Source organism: Sphaeramia orbicularis, chromosome 14 (assembly GCF_902148855.1).
Source record: "Sphaeramia orbicularis chromosome 14, fSphaOr1.1, whole genome shotgun sequence".
NCBI lineage: Eukaryota > Metazoa > Chordata > Actinopteri > Kurtiformes > Apogonidae > Sphaeramia > Sphaeramia orbicularis.
In genome coordinates, this window is record NC_043970.1 from 25356664 (window position 1) to 25371888 (window position 15225).

General features: G+C 36.0%; 1 protein-coding gene across 1 annotated transcript in view; it reads left to right on the forward strand.

Annotated features, from left to right (window-relative positions):
* ar (androgen receptor) overlaps positions 1 to 11513 on the forward strand; it is a 28905-nt gene extending 17392 nt beyond the window's left edge. Inside the window, exons 5-8 of the mRNA XM_030153632.1 lie at positions 939 to 1083; positions 10456 to 10586; positions 10743 to 10897; positions 11272 to 11513. Coding sequence (XP_030009492.1) covers positions 939 to 1083; positions 10456 to 10586; positions 10743 to 10897; positions 11272 to 11430 — 590 coding nt within the window. The 3' untranslated portion in view covers positions 11431 to 11513. The remainder of the gene's footprint in view (positions 1 to 938; positions 1084 to 10455; positions 10587 to 10742; positions 10898 to 11271) is intronic.
* The last annotated feature ends 3712 nt before the right edge of the window (positions 11514 to 15225 follow it).

Below are 15225 nucleotides of genomic sequence, written 5' to 3' on the forward strand. Positions count from 1 at the left end.
TTCATCTAACAAGTAGATTTATTTTCATTTACTTTCCTAAAACATTAAATACTTTATAATTGTCCCAGAATATTATGAAAGCGTTTCAATGACTAAGAGGCTCTTTTTTCTCTTTGTCTTCTTCAATTTTTAAAATGCTTGAAATGTAATTTATTTGGTCTCAGTCAGATTTGGGACTCAGTCTTTGGGTGTTTTGAGCTAATGTGTGAATAACATTGCATATCTTCTCATTCTTTTGCAACCAGAGTCTATTCTTTGAATAAACATCCCTGTAGATGTGGGATCTCGGTACAAAACCATTCCTGTAAATCTCTGAAGATGATCATATTGAACAATTATTACAATAGGAATGAATATCAGACTGTTCTTTTTTTATTGTTGACATATATGTTTAAGCACAGAGCAGCAGAAAACTGTGCTTGAACCAACGTTGAAGAAACAACGGCAAAAGGAAATACATGTGTGTAAAATGTGTCACTTTAGCCCCTGTGGGAAAACTGGATCGTAACATGTCACAAGTTCCGGCTTCAGTTAAATAAATTATTTACTTGCTTTTAGCTCAAAGCCTGATATTTGTGTTGACTACCTCTTCTTGTTTGTCTTGTTGTTCTTCTTCTTCTTTTTCTTGTTCTTCTTGTTTGTGTTGTTCTTGTTCTTCTTCTCCTTCTTTCTTGTTCTTCTTCTTCTTAATGTTGTTGATGTTCTTCTTCTTGTTCTCCTGCTTGTTCTTCTTTTTCTTCTTCTCCTTCTTCTTTCTTGTTCTTTTTCTTGTTCTTTTGTTGTTCTTGTTCTTCTTCTTCTTTCTTGTTGTTGTTCTTCTTGTTCTTCTTAATGTTGTTGTTCTTCTCCTTCTTCTTGTTCTCCTGCATGTTCTTCTTTTTCTTCTTCTCCTTCTTCTTTCTGGTTCTTGTTCTTCTTCTTCCTCTTCTCCTCCTCAGGTTTCAGAAACCTCCATGTGGATGACCAGATGACAGTCATTCAGCAGTCGTGGATGGGGGTGATGGTGTTCGCTTTGGGCTGGAGGTCCTATAAGAACGTGAACGGCCGGATGCTTTACTTCGCCCCTGACCTTGTGTTCAACGAGTACGTACAGCTCAGAGATTCTGAATTCAGCTACCGTCGCAGTACTGCCTTTCATATTCAAAGACATGCAGTCAGACATATGACAGACACCAGTTTCTCTGAGTCTTCATTCTTTCTGTCTCTTCCAATCATTCTCTCTTTTGCGCTACTGCTCATGCATCAAGTATCTACAATCTTGTAAACATAAAGTAGCGATGGTTGCAGCCTTTCAGTTGCATATGCATCCAGTTTCCTTCCTACTTGGTCTTTTGTTACCAGGAGAATACAGCAAGGAACATTAGTTTTGAGCATTCACAGTCTCATCGCCCCAGTAACTGAAAAGGATTCAGACCTGAATATTAGTCTTCACAGAAAAAAAACAGTGGTGAAGTCTGTCTGACTGGGTGTAGCAAAGAATATAAATGCTCATATCCAAAATCCACCTGTGCAGATATTGTACGTATAAGATTAATATATGAATATGTATGTTTTAGCATCAGTGCAAAGTCAGAACATGAGGATTTGTACATGGATTTGCATGTAACTGTGCACAAGTTTCAGGTGCTTTTATCAATGAATCAATCAAATTTTATTTATATGTTGCCACATGATAATAAAAGTTATCTCATGACACTTTACATATACACCTGGTCTAAACCAGACTCTCAAGCCAATTTACAGAAACCCAACTGAATCCTCCAGGGGCAAACACTTGGTGACAGTGGGGGGAAAAGCTTCCTTTAATAGGCAGAAACCTGGAGCAGACCCCAACTCCTGGAGGATGGTCATCTGCCTTGGCCAGTTGGGGTGAAAGAGAGAGGTTAAAGGAGGAGAAAAAGAGAGAGAGAGAGAGAGATTAGGGAAGGGGGGAGAAGGTGGGGTATAGGAGGAGACACATGGATGCACAGCAAACTGAACTAGAACTGTTAGAAACTAGGACAGTTGGTGCTAGTATAATTGACAATAACTAGAACATGTCCATAACTGTTTATACTACTAGTACTACAAGCACAGGTATTAACAGTGGATGTACTACTACTGCAACTGTTACAACAAATAATAGAAACCGTTAACATCTATGTAGCTATGTAATAAACACTAACACAAATATATGGATAAATGATTGATGACAATGAAGGCAGGAGAGAGGCAGGACCACACAGCAGGTTCAGAGATGATCCAGGGAAGGAGAGTCAATAGCATATATTCACTGGGGTGTAAATAGAGGAGAAGATTAGGAGAGAGGAGGTCAGAGAGGAAGAGGAGCAGAGGAGAGATCAGTGTATCCAGATGAGTCTCCCATCAGTCTAAGCCTGTAGGAGCAGAACTAAGACCAGCCTGAGCCACCCCAACTATAGGATTCATTAAAAAGGACAGGTTTTAGTCTACTCTTAAACATAGAGAGGGTGTCTGCCTCCCGGACTGAGGCAGGGAGGTGGTTCCACAACAGTGGAGCTGGATAGCTGAAGGCTGTAGCTCCGGTCCTACTTTTGGAGATTCTAGAAACCACCAGTAAGCCTGCATGTTGAGAGCGTAGTGGTCTGGGTGGATTAGATGGAACTAAGTCGGTGCCTGGCCATGAAGGGTGTTGTAAGTGAGGAGGAGTATTTTAAAGTCTATCCTGGCTTTTACAGGGAGCCAGTGCAGAGAAGCCAACACAGGAGAAATATGGTCTTTAATACTGGTTCTAGTCAGTACATGGGCAGCAGCATTCTGGAGGAACTGAAGTGTCTTCAAAGACTTTTTGGGACAGCCTGATAAAAGTGAATTACAGTAATCTAGCCTGATGTCATAAAAGCATGGATTCCTTTTTCTGACACATTCTGTGTTCAAATATGCCTGATTTGAGCAATATTACACAGATGAGGAAAGATAGTTCAAAAAAATCTGTTTAATGTGCGAGTTAAAGGATAAATCCTGATTGAACATAACGCCTAGATTCCTCACAGTGGTTTTGGGCTCCAAGGTAATGCCATCCATGGTGACCACTTTGCTGGACACTGCATGTCTAACGTTTTTTGGGCCAAGCACAAATTACTTCAGTTCTGTCTGAGTTTACTTGCAGAAAGTTGTTGGTCATCCAATCTTCAATATCTTTAATGCACTCCTGTAGTTTAGTTAGCTGATTAGCTTCAACAGATTTAATGGATAAATATAATGTAGAGTGTAATCGGCATAATAATAAAAGTTGATGGAGTGTTTTCTTATTAAGTTACCTAAAGGAAGCATGTATAGGATAAACAGTATTGGTCCAAGAACTGAGCCTTGAGGAACTCCATATCTAACTGTGGTGCACTGAGAAGATTCAGTCTTAATATTAACAAACTGAAAATGTTAGATAGGCTATATATATATATATATATATATATATATATATATATATATATATATATATATATATATATATATATATATATATATATATGGGTCTATAGTTAGATAACACTGCAGTGTCAAGGCAGGGTTTTTTAAGAAGAGGTTTGATTACAGCTACTTTATAGGACCGTGGTACATAGGCTGCTGATAATGACAGGTTGGTCATATCAAGGAGGTGGTGATAAGTAAAGGTAAAGCGTCTTTAATGAGCTTTGTTGGAACTGGGTATAAGAGACAGTTTAGACGGTTTTGGATGAATAGACTATCAAAATTAGCTGATGCCCTCTGTGGGAGAAAAACAATCCATAAAACCAAATGGTTCAATAGTCAACTCTGTGGTTTCTGGGTCTGAAGGATTTAAAGGTGGACTAGAATTTGTGGAGGACAGGAGGCCATTAATCTAATTTCTGATGAACAAAATCTTATTATTGAGGAAGTTCATAAAATCATTGCTATGGAGGGTTGCAGGAATACTAAGCTCATGCACGGTGGTTCTTTGTCAGTCTGGATACAGTACTGAAAAGAAACCTGTGATTGTTCTTATTTTCCTCTATTAATGATGAATAATAGGCTGCTCTAGCAGAACGAAGTGCCTTCCTGTATTTATTTAGACTGTCCTGCCAGGCTGAATGGTGTTCTTCCAGTTTAGTAGAACGCCACTTTCTCCCAAGTTTTTGGACATGCTGTTTTAATTGGTGAGTATGAAAATTAAACCGGGGAGCCCGATTCCCTTGTTTTATAATCTTCTTTTTTGGTGGAGCAATAAGATCGAATGTTTTTCACAGAGTCTGCTGTACTATCAACAAACTCATCACATTGAGATGGAGTAAAATTGACTGAGCTGGAGAAAGAATCTGCTGCATAATTCAGATGTGTACATTTAGATGATGTGATACATGTCTGATATAAACATTTTGACAGGAAGGGAATCACTGAATAACAAAAATCCAAAAGTTATTAGGCAGTGGTCGGAGAGGATTTTGTGGAAAGACTATTAAGTCTTCAAGTTCCACACCATAAATCAGGATTAGGTCAAGGGTATGTTCAACCCACTGTACTCTTTGATGGTCCATTTTTTTTTTCAGCCTGCATGGATCAAACAGTTACATGTAGAAAAGAGTGAATCCATCCCACAAGACAAACATAACAAGGTTCTGTTGGTGACAGTGAAAAAAAAATTTGCACATTGTAGCAAAGTTAATGGTTATTCATCTCAGCATGTTGATTTTTTTTTTTTAAATTAAAATGGTTGAATAGTCTCCTCATTATTTGTAAAATACAGCTGAAATGCCTACTTTAAATTTTTTACTTGATGTGAGTACATTTAAGATTATGTACAAGTTCAATTTTACTGTTTTACTTCTTGCCTCTACTTTCTGTGTTCTGCCACATCTGACTCAAATATATAATAAAATGACTAAATGGAAATTCCATTCGTTTTAAAGCTAATTTTGGAGGTTTGGTGTTAATAATGTGTTTGCAGCACAGTATCAAATTGACCTATGATTAGAGCCAGCACAGGTACGATGGTTGGGGCTTCATCTATTCATACTGCATAGCACATTCGGTTGTAATATGTCCAATTGTGCTGCGAGAGATGATTTTTTACTAAAAGGCAGAAAAGTTATCATGATCATGAGAACCCATTATTATCCAGAGTGATATCTCTGAAGCTGCAAGACTTGGATTTAAAACTCACATGTAAGTCAGGCCTTAATATTAAATGCTATTACCTTAGGCTTTGACCACATTACTACTGAATTAAGATACTGTCATGTAGTAACACTGTCACTATTGTGTCAGGTTTGGATGGTTTTATTCACATTCAGTATTACCTTAAAGGGATTTTAGATGGCATATAATCAGAACAATAAGACTAAATGATTATAGCTTTTTAAAGGCACCTGTACTGTACAAAAGTTAACTTGTTTTAGCAAATAAATCAGAGCTGTCAAGGCTACATGTTAATTTGAGAAGCAAACATCGAAGCAAATTTTTTGTTAAAATCAGCAGACACTGACAGCAGAAACGCAGCTCCCAGAGGGCATGAAATTGAGTGTCACTAAAAAGGAGCTTTTATTCTCATTGAACCCAAACATTTATAAAAATGTGTGTGAGTGTGTGTGTGTGTGTGTGTGTGAGAGAGAGAGAGAGAGAGAGAGTGTGTGTGCAGTGTACAAGAGCCCAATAATTTATTTCTTTTATTTAACCAGGAACTCCCTTGAGATTAAAATCTCTTTTTCGAGGGAGACCTGACCAAGACAGCACATCATTATAAAGTTACAAAAATTCTAAAATAAAACATGTTATAAACAGACAAAGGACAACAGACAACATACAACAAAATCCAGCTTAGGAAAAGCAATTGCACTCTTCACTAAGACAGTTGTTTTTTTTTAATCAGAGCTTTGAACTCTCCCAGGCAGACCAAATCATTAAGTTGTAATGTGTTCTAAAGATTGTTCCATGACCATGGTGCAAAATATGAGAAACCTGCTCTACCAAGTTCTGTGCAAATCCTGGGTACCTGGTGGAGCAGCCATCTAGTGGAACCAAAGTTATAACAGCTGTGTGTGAGTGATAGTAGATGACATAAATATGAAGAGAGTTTACCCAGTATGGCTTTATACATAAAGATAGACCATGCTGCTTTCTCCTTAGGCTTAATGAAGGCCAGGAAACCACATCATAAAGTGCACAGTGATGGGTATGGGACAATGAACTGGATATAAAACAAAGAGCACTGTGATTTACATAGTCTAGGCAGTGAAGAGTAGAAGAGGCAGCATGCATGGAATAAATCAAATTAAATCAAATTTTATTTATATAGAGCCAAATCATTACAAAAGTTATCTCATGACACTACAAATCAAGTTGGTCAAAACCAGACTCTGAGTACGTGTGGATAGGGTTGATATTAAACTCATATTGATGAAACTACCCAGAATGCTGTGTATATTCATAAAGCTCAACTTATTTCTGCATATTTTTGCAGGTCAAAAGCTCTTTTGCTGTTCTTTAGCCCACTTAACCCAAACAATCAGTTAATAATTCATCAAGTTCCATTTAAATGCAACACCATAATTATGCAATACTCATACAGAGCAGCCAGGTTTGTAACACATTGAAGATTTAAGCCCAAAACATCCTGTTGTTAAATTTAATCCAAACAGTCCTGCAGCAGCATGACTTTTAAACAACTAATTCTATGCATGAATCCAACATATGTAAAATAATTCAGGTAAAATGCATTTTTTTTTATCATTATCAGATATGACCCATATGACCCGGGTGTGTGGGGACTCCGTATTGATCATGGAAAACACCATCGCTATTTCCAACATTGATTTACCAGTAAAACCCATGTTTGTCAAATAAGAGTGGTTGTAGACGCTTGTGTTTTTTTAAGTCTAGTAAATGATAGATTTTGCTGGACAGTCGCTTTTATATTCGTAACCTTTGGATTCACTTTGAACATCCACACAGTTAGGAAATCACTTCGACAAAAATTAATTTGGAAGTCATCACAAAAATAGTTTATTACTTTTTTTAGATGTTGTCATTACATTAGTTGGGTGTTTCTGGACATCAGTTTTGAACTTTACACAACATAGGGAAATTTAATTTAAATATATGTTTTGTATAGTTGTATAGGATTTCAGTTCTTACTACTTAGAGTATTTAGTAGCTTTTATTTTATTTTTTTTCTCCATTATTTCTTTGAAAGTTCAGCATCCAAAATTGGTGCTGTTGATTTGAGGCTCTGTTGTGACCCTTAAAATTTGTACAATAAAGAGAATGACTTACCTAGAACAATATACCCTTACATTAACCCTTTCATGCATGAATTATGAGAACTTCAATTCAAGATTTTTTTCCTGAGTGTTTTTATTCCTCTTTGGGCATAAAAAAAAAAACAATGTGATTGACTTTTTTAAATGAACCTATTTTTCATGGAGTTACAAAAAATGTGCGCTCATTTGGACACTGTGTTTAATTTTTTAAGCAAAGAAACATGTATTTAAAACTCAATATCAGAAAGTGATATACTGTGTGAAAACTATGAAATAAAAACATTTCTGATGCAGCTAATCTGATGTTTTCTCACATTTTATCATACTCTAATACTAGTTATCACTCATTTCATGGAGAAAATATACAAAAAAAACCCTTTGTGTTTAAGAAAACTGTTAATTACAGTCTAATAACAATTAGCAATTGATTTATACTCAAACATGTTACTGCAGATCAGGTTTATCAAGAACAGCAAAGTTACTGTAATTGTATGAATTGTAGTGTATGGGATGATGCATAAGCATCCACTGTCTTGTCTGATATGGAACTAAAACAACAAAACCCATGAATATACAAGAGAACAGCTGTAGAATAACTGTCCACTGTAGTGACCAGTATGCATGAAAGGGTTAGAACAGTCATGACTGGGAGGTAATACAGGGGGCATGTACCTCCTCCAAGGCCAAATGGCTTTTAATTCACATATCTCGTGTCACGAGGGTAGAGAACTGAAAAAACAAAATCCAGGATCTGCTCCTTTTTATGGATCACCCCTTCCACCTGGTTTCATGAAAATCACTTCAGTAGTTTTTGCACCATAAACTCCATGGGAAACGTAATAATGACTACACTTTGTATCATGGAGAAGCACAACCATATGTTGTTTTCTATGGGTCACTGTTTCAGGACCTAAACACACGCACAGTTGATTACCTTTATACTGGCTGTTTTTGCTGTGTGATCTTTGGCATCTGGGGGAAACGCACAAGTGCAAAACTACAAAGATCAGCTACATTTTTCTTGTGTGGTGACTGGATAATTCATCACGCCTCATCAGGAAGGGCAGCACCACTTTTACTTTCCATTTTGTGGTATTTCTTCATTTAATGCAATTTATTTTTAACTGAATTACATTAAAGGAAAAGAATGAAAACAGAATCAAAGACTCAAAAAAGTGTTTTAAGTAAAGTTTGACTATAGTTGGATTTTTAAAGGGTGATGTAATAACAATAATGTGGAGCAGGAAAAAGCCAAGAGCTTATTAATCAGTTAATACCCTCCCTGCCTAATAACTACTTAAATAAGTAAATCTGAATTACTTGCCATTTAACTCAAAGTCTTAAATCAGTAAATGTGAAACCAAACATCAGGCTGAACATAAAAAATTTTCATGGGAGCATTTTTTATCTTTTGAGCTGTTAGTTTTCCCTCAAATTCAGTATTTCCAAGAATCAGTCACTTTTGGCATCAAGTTTTTTCAACACAAATAGTTTGTGAAACATCCTGTTATCTCATGTTAATCTTCCAAAATAAAGGTTTCATCATTTTCTGCTAAACTGTAGGAGGTGTTGGTTGAACCAAACCCACATTTGGAAAATAAAGAGACTAAAACTGCATATCGTGATCATTCCAATTATTTTCTTTTAAATGCAAAAACATCAGTATAACTGTTGTCATGTCTGTTTTTTATTAACCTGTTTAACCTTGACCATATTTTCAGGGGAAAAACGCCTAAAAAGACATACCCAAAGTAAATGAAGAATTACTTCACAATAATAAGGTTCATATGGATGTTCTTGGTGTCTATGGACATTTAGAGACCTAACAGAATCTATTCCCATTGTCTAAAATATTGTATCTATTACTATGCCTGAGTAAACTGTAACAAACTAAAAGAGAAATTAGAATTTTTTATCCTTGCCTGTTTTTTTTTTTTTCGGCTGGATTGATGATGACATGCATAAATTAATTGTTCGTGTCGGAGATTTTTAATAGCATATATTTCACCCCACAAAGATTAAAAATCATGTTTGAACATTAAAGTTTGCACTAAAATACACTTTTGATGTACTTTTATTAGCATTAGGGTCTAAACTTTGAGCAAAAGTTGAAAAAACATCCATTGTCCTGATTTATTATATTTTTATAGTAGACGAATATTAATATAATTTTTTAGGCATGTGGGCGGGCCGAGAGGGCTAAAGGGGTTTTAAAGCTCATTGAAATGTGAAGGTACATGTTACGGCAGCACAGATATCACCTTTATAAAAGCCCAACATAAACAGATTTGTGTTTCTGTTGTTTATAAAGCTGCAGTTTTCATTTACTGTTTGATATTTTCTTGTACGACTAATATTACTTTTTAGTATTTGCTGTAAGAGCTATTACTTTAGCAGCATCTTAAGACTGGAAAAACATAAAAAAAAAAAGATGTCATTTACAGAGTATATTGACAGCAGGTAAAACAGCAAAATGTGAATTCAACATAGCCTTTTTTGTGTATTTTATCACATAGTTTTCTTGTTGATACATCTCCGTTCACCCCTCAGTCTGCAAACTGTCTGTATTTGTGTTTCGTAAACATCACATCTGTGAGGAAAAAGCAGCTCTTTGATAAGTTTGTTTCGAATTTGATCCTGTTTCATAACTTTTATAATTACGCCATACCCTGGTCTGTAGCCTCTATCATGCATTTATACAACCAGCGCAGAAACAGTGAGAAGCTACAAAAATACCTTTATTAATCTATGTCAGTCTCTATGAGTATATGTATTTATGCTATTCATTAGTCTCTTTTTTAATTTTCGTTTATAGGGAAGCTAAATATGATACTTATATGCCATTTTTCCTGATTAATGGTGCAAATTGATTTAATATCAGCAGAAACAGTCATCTTGGATCACAGAGCCTCTTCTCCTACTGTTATCGCTGAAATACCTGTAGATTATTCAGGCACAATGAAATGCCCAGTCACCACAAGATGTGTGTTTTATCCAAATGCCATAGATCGCACAGCAGACATGTATTATTTTAAGGATAACAAACACAGTCCACACTGGACCATAATGTGTGTCTCTGGCTGTCTCTCCTCCTCACCAGTCAAAAACAGTGTCCAGTAAACAAATGAAGGAATTTATCCTCTTGGGTTTTGCTATGTAAATATTCCCATTTTCCCCTATAATATTCTGACCTTTTTACTTGCTCCATCTCTTTCTGCTACAGACACCGGATGCACATCTCCACCATGTACGAACACTGCATACGGATGAGACATCTCTCACAGGAGTTTGTGCTGCTGCAGATCACTCAGGAAGAGTTCCTCTGCATGAAGGCCTTGCTCCTGTTCAGCATTAGTAAGTTCAGTGGATTGTTTCTCTGTGGACCCTGTATCAAAATGAGACAAGAAAACAAAAACGCCTTTATTTGGCACAGCGTTCACTCTCTGCTCTTGTTCACGCCAAGATCAAAACTGCAGAAATTAATTATGACCGTCTTCTTTGTTTAACCAGTTCCAGTGGAGGGTCTGAAAAGTCAGAAGTACTTTGATGAACTGCGTCTCACCTACATCAATGAACTCGATCGGCTCATTAACTATCGAATGACCAACACCAATTGTTCTCAGAGATTCTACCAGCTCACCCGACTTCTGGACTCCCTCCAGATGGTGAGGAACACTTTCTTTAATATTATTATTTTTAAGGTTTTTAACATACAGTTAGTGTGTTTTGTATGAAAGAATAATTTGCTGGTAAAAGACATTTTTTAAGAGAAAGTCAAGGGTCAAAGGTTTGACGTTTTCTAATGAACACTGTTCCTCGCACACTCCTGTAGCCTTTTTACCTTTACAAATTAAACTTTATACTCACTAGGTTTTAATGAATTCAGTTTCACTGTTCACCTTTTGCTGGTGGTGTCTGAGGCAGTGTATCAACCCGAGCCCAAAGACACATCTGATAAATACATATATAATAATGGTGTGCAGTTACTGTTCAGCAAATCCACACAATGTCATGTATTTTCATTTTCTTACTATTTCAGACGGTGAAGAAGCTCCATCAGTTTACATTCGACCTTTTCGTCCAGGCTCAGTCACTGCCCACAAAGGTCAGCTTTCCAGAGATGATTGGAGAAATAATCTCTGTACATGTACCAAAGATCTTGGCAGGTTTGGCTAAACCAATTTTATTTCATGAGTAGAAAGATTTTTTTTTCTTTTTTTTTATCATCGAAAGTGATTCATCCTTTCTGCCTCCATAAACTTTAACAAATGGCTTGGTACTGTTTTCCCTCAGTGTAATAGCTCTTAGTCTCGTTTTGTAATTATTAGTTAAATTTTTGTTTTCCTTTTAGCCATAACTGAAATAATTTTTTTTAGATTTGTCCATGCTTTTCACCTGTTGAGTTTGAGTTTGTATTTGGAGGTGTTGATGCTACAGTACTTATACACCATGCACCTGTAAAAAATGAGCAGAACAAAAACTGTTTCACATGGACTACCATTGTTACAAACATTTGTAAAAGTACTCAGAGAACAAAAGGAAAAAGAGGAAAGAAAGACAAAGACTAAAGAAATTACATGAAATGGATCCCAAAAGTGCTCTTTTCTCATCATCCCAATTGTTTCAGTTGCTGCCTTCAGGTGCACATTAGGTGACATTTGAAACAAAGTGATAAATAAAGCATGTGAGGCATTTAAGTGCCTTAAAACACCAGACAATAGAAGAGCTGAACGTACAGTTACTTTTGTCTCAAATTAATGGAGTCTCTTTTATTGCACCATATCATCCTTCTGTTGTTGTAACATGGAGTCAGATTTACAGGACGAAGCCACATCCAGCTGCTTCACCACCTCCTGATGTAACATTCAAGTGTTTTTTTTTCCTCATTCTATATCTCAAAGTCAGTGTAAATACAGTAGGACACACTTACAGTTGTATCAGACATACATGTGGTGCTTCATGGTTAGTAGAACTGATGTGACTTTCTAAAAGTTCATACTAAGTAGCGATAGTATTACATACATTTTAGTGCTGCATTTATATTCAAATGCATTATTTAGTCTGCTTTGTGATTTCTAAGGTCTTTACTTATGAGGATCAAAACAAACCATTCAAAATAACAGCTGCAACTCTTCAGAATAATTCAACACATCATTGCCATTAAAATTACTTTGCTCACATGCTTTTCAAACCTCATTTATCCTGCGTCCTGCCTTTTTAGGATACTGTTTTACACTCAACATGTAACACAGTGGGGGGTTTTTTTGTACAGCAGTTGAAGGCAGCAATTAAAAACGCAGAACTTACAACAAAAAAACAAAGAACTGTTGACCTGAGAAATGCAGGTAACATGCACATATTGCAGAATGCAGTGAATTTTCTTCCAGAGATGTATTAAATCATAATAAAACAAACACCACAGCCAATTAATCTGCTGAGAACAAGAAAATGAGTGATGTGACGGATAATATCAGACAGACATTGAGCAGCCATACAACTAAAACCTCACATTGTATCTGTATGTTTCACCTGGTCGTTAATATTAGCATTAATCTGATTCTCATTTAAATGTTCATGATTAGTCGTGCAATTCATCACAGCACATGACAGTACAGCAATGTTATTTTGCTGAGCCGGAAATCATACACTACAGCCTATTCAGACTTGTAATGAGGACAAAAAGATAAGTTGCTTCAGCTTTGTCACATGTTGCCTTTGTACTTTTCCCGTTTTAACTGAGCCAGAGTAGCACAATGCAAGAAGAAAACACGTCATTGTAGATCCTGTGCACTTAAACTCGTTTCTTGTCAAAATGGCTGCAAATGTGTTGAACTGTTTGCTTGACGCTGTTTATTTTAAAGCTAACTTAGAAATATGTAGTGTGTAAACATATTGAACATGAAGAGAGAAGGAGAAACACTCAAAAAAAACCTGACATATTGAAATGTCTTTAATCTTAACTTTTTCTTTTTTTTTTTAAACTTAAGCTTAAATACAGATTTGTTTGATCCCTCAGGTGAAGTTTGTGTTGGAGTCTGTTTCATTCTGGTCATTTTTGATTACAGTTCCATTTCCTACATCCATGATAACAGTGTGTACACTAATTTCTATGCATAGACTGTATATAAATATTGGACAAACCTTCAGTGATGTTACCCGGTCGTTTGTGAACTGCAATTATAAAAAAACAAACAAACATGAGATGCACAACATGTTGGATTTATGAAAACGAATGCAGGGAGGAAGAGCAAGAAATGAAAAAGGAACTCTCTGAAAACACTGAATCCACCTATAACATAATAATAAAAAATGGCATCAAGTAAGTTCAGCTCCTTAATAAATGTTACCGCAGTTATGTTTGATAATATTTCTGTCTATGTTATGAAATGTAAGCTAATTAGCAGGCTAACTAGAGCAGCCTATATAAATCAATATTGATGCTAACATTAGCCAATGCAGCTAACTTGCATCGGGCCCTATAATTAAGGACCAGTAAACTTCATGACAGAATCCCCAGATAGTAATGTTAGTGTAATACCTTAAATACAACTACTGAGTGAGAAAAATACATTTTATTCCATGAACAAGAGCTCTAAATGTCTACTTCAGCAGCAGAGCTAACGCTAACTGTCAATCAAAGCCCATGCAGTAGAGCAGACTCAAACAGATTCACCTGTCAATCATAGCAGATACTCCCACTCCCATTAATTATACATAATGTTTGTCCTTTATTTAACCCTTTCATGCATGAATTATGAGAACCTTAGTCAAGATTTTTTTTTTTCTGGAGTGTTTTTATACCTCCTTAGGCATAAAAAAAAATTGCAATCAAGTTTTTTTTTTTCATGGAGTTACAAAAATGTCCATGCATTTCATTTTTTAAGTAAAGAAATATGTATTTAAAACCCAATATCAGAAAGTAAAATGAAAACAATGAAATAAAAACATTTTTAAGGCTGCTAATTTGATGTTTTCTCACATTTTAACATACTCTAATGCTAGTTATTACCTCATATAATATGCAAAAAAAACAACTCTTTTTGTCTAACAAATAACAACTGATTTACACTTAAAAATGTTACTGCAGATCAGGTTTATCAAGAACAGCAAAGTTATAGTAATGGTATGAATTGCAGTGTATTATGGGATGTTGCATAAGTTTCCACTGTGTTGGCTCATATGGAACTAAAACCACAAAACCTATGAATATACAAGAGAACAGCTGGAGAAGAACTGTCCACTGGAGTGACCACAATGCATGAAAGGGTTAATCTAAACATTTGATTTATATGAAAATGACCATTCATACAGTTATCAAAGAGGGGGGAATGAACCATAGAAACCTAAACTTTGACAGGGGTCATTCATGTTCCTCCAGATTTTAACCAAAAGGTGCCTCTAGAACTGGAACACACCGTGAATGTTGGTACAAGAACATGCACAGTAGAGCAGGTATATATATGAAAAACTTTGGACGTGTCAGTCACGTTTGTATAAAAGGGGGTTTCACAATGTAAACCTCCATTTTGCAAGTGCACACAACTAGTGATATCCCAGTTACTATTTCCAATTTGACTTAAATATGTCATTTTTATTACAGTATTTGTCATTTCTTCATAAAAAGTAACAGACAGTGATTGTGCAGTACCCAATAGAGGACCATTCAAATGGATCGCTCCTGTTTTAGTACCTCACTTCAACCATGGTCAACCTGCCAAGGGGAGCATTTTACTTGATTGGTCCTTATGTCAGAACCTAACCACCAGGCCCCTCTCTATATTGATTCCTGGAATTTTTCCCTTTTGGGACTAAGACAGGAATATCTTATCTTATCTTATCTTATCTTCCCTAAATCTAACGATGAACAGTGTCTCTGTGAGCTGGACTTACAATGGATCATTTTAAGCTGCGTTCCAGGCCACCCGTAACTTGTGCTTTTCCAACGTTCTACCGGTGAAAATGCACTGGAATGTCAGTCAAACCTGTGACTTCC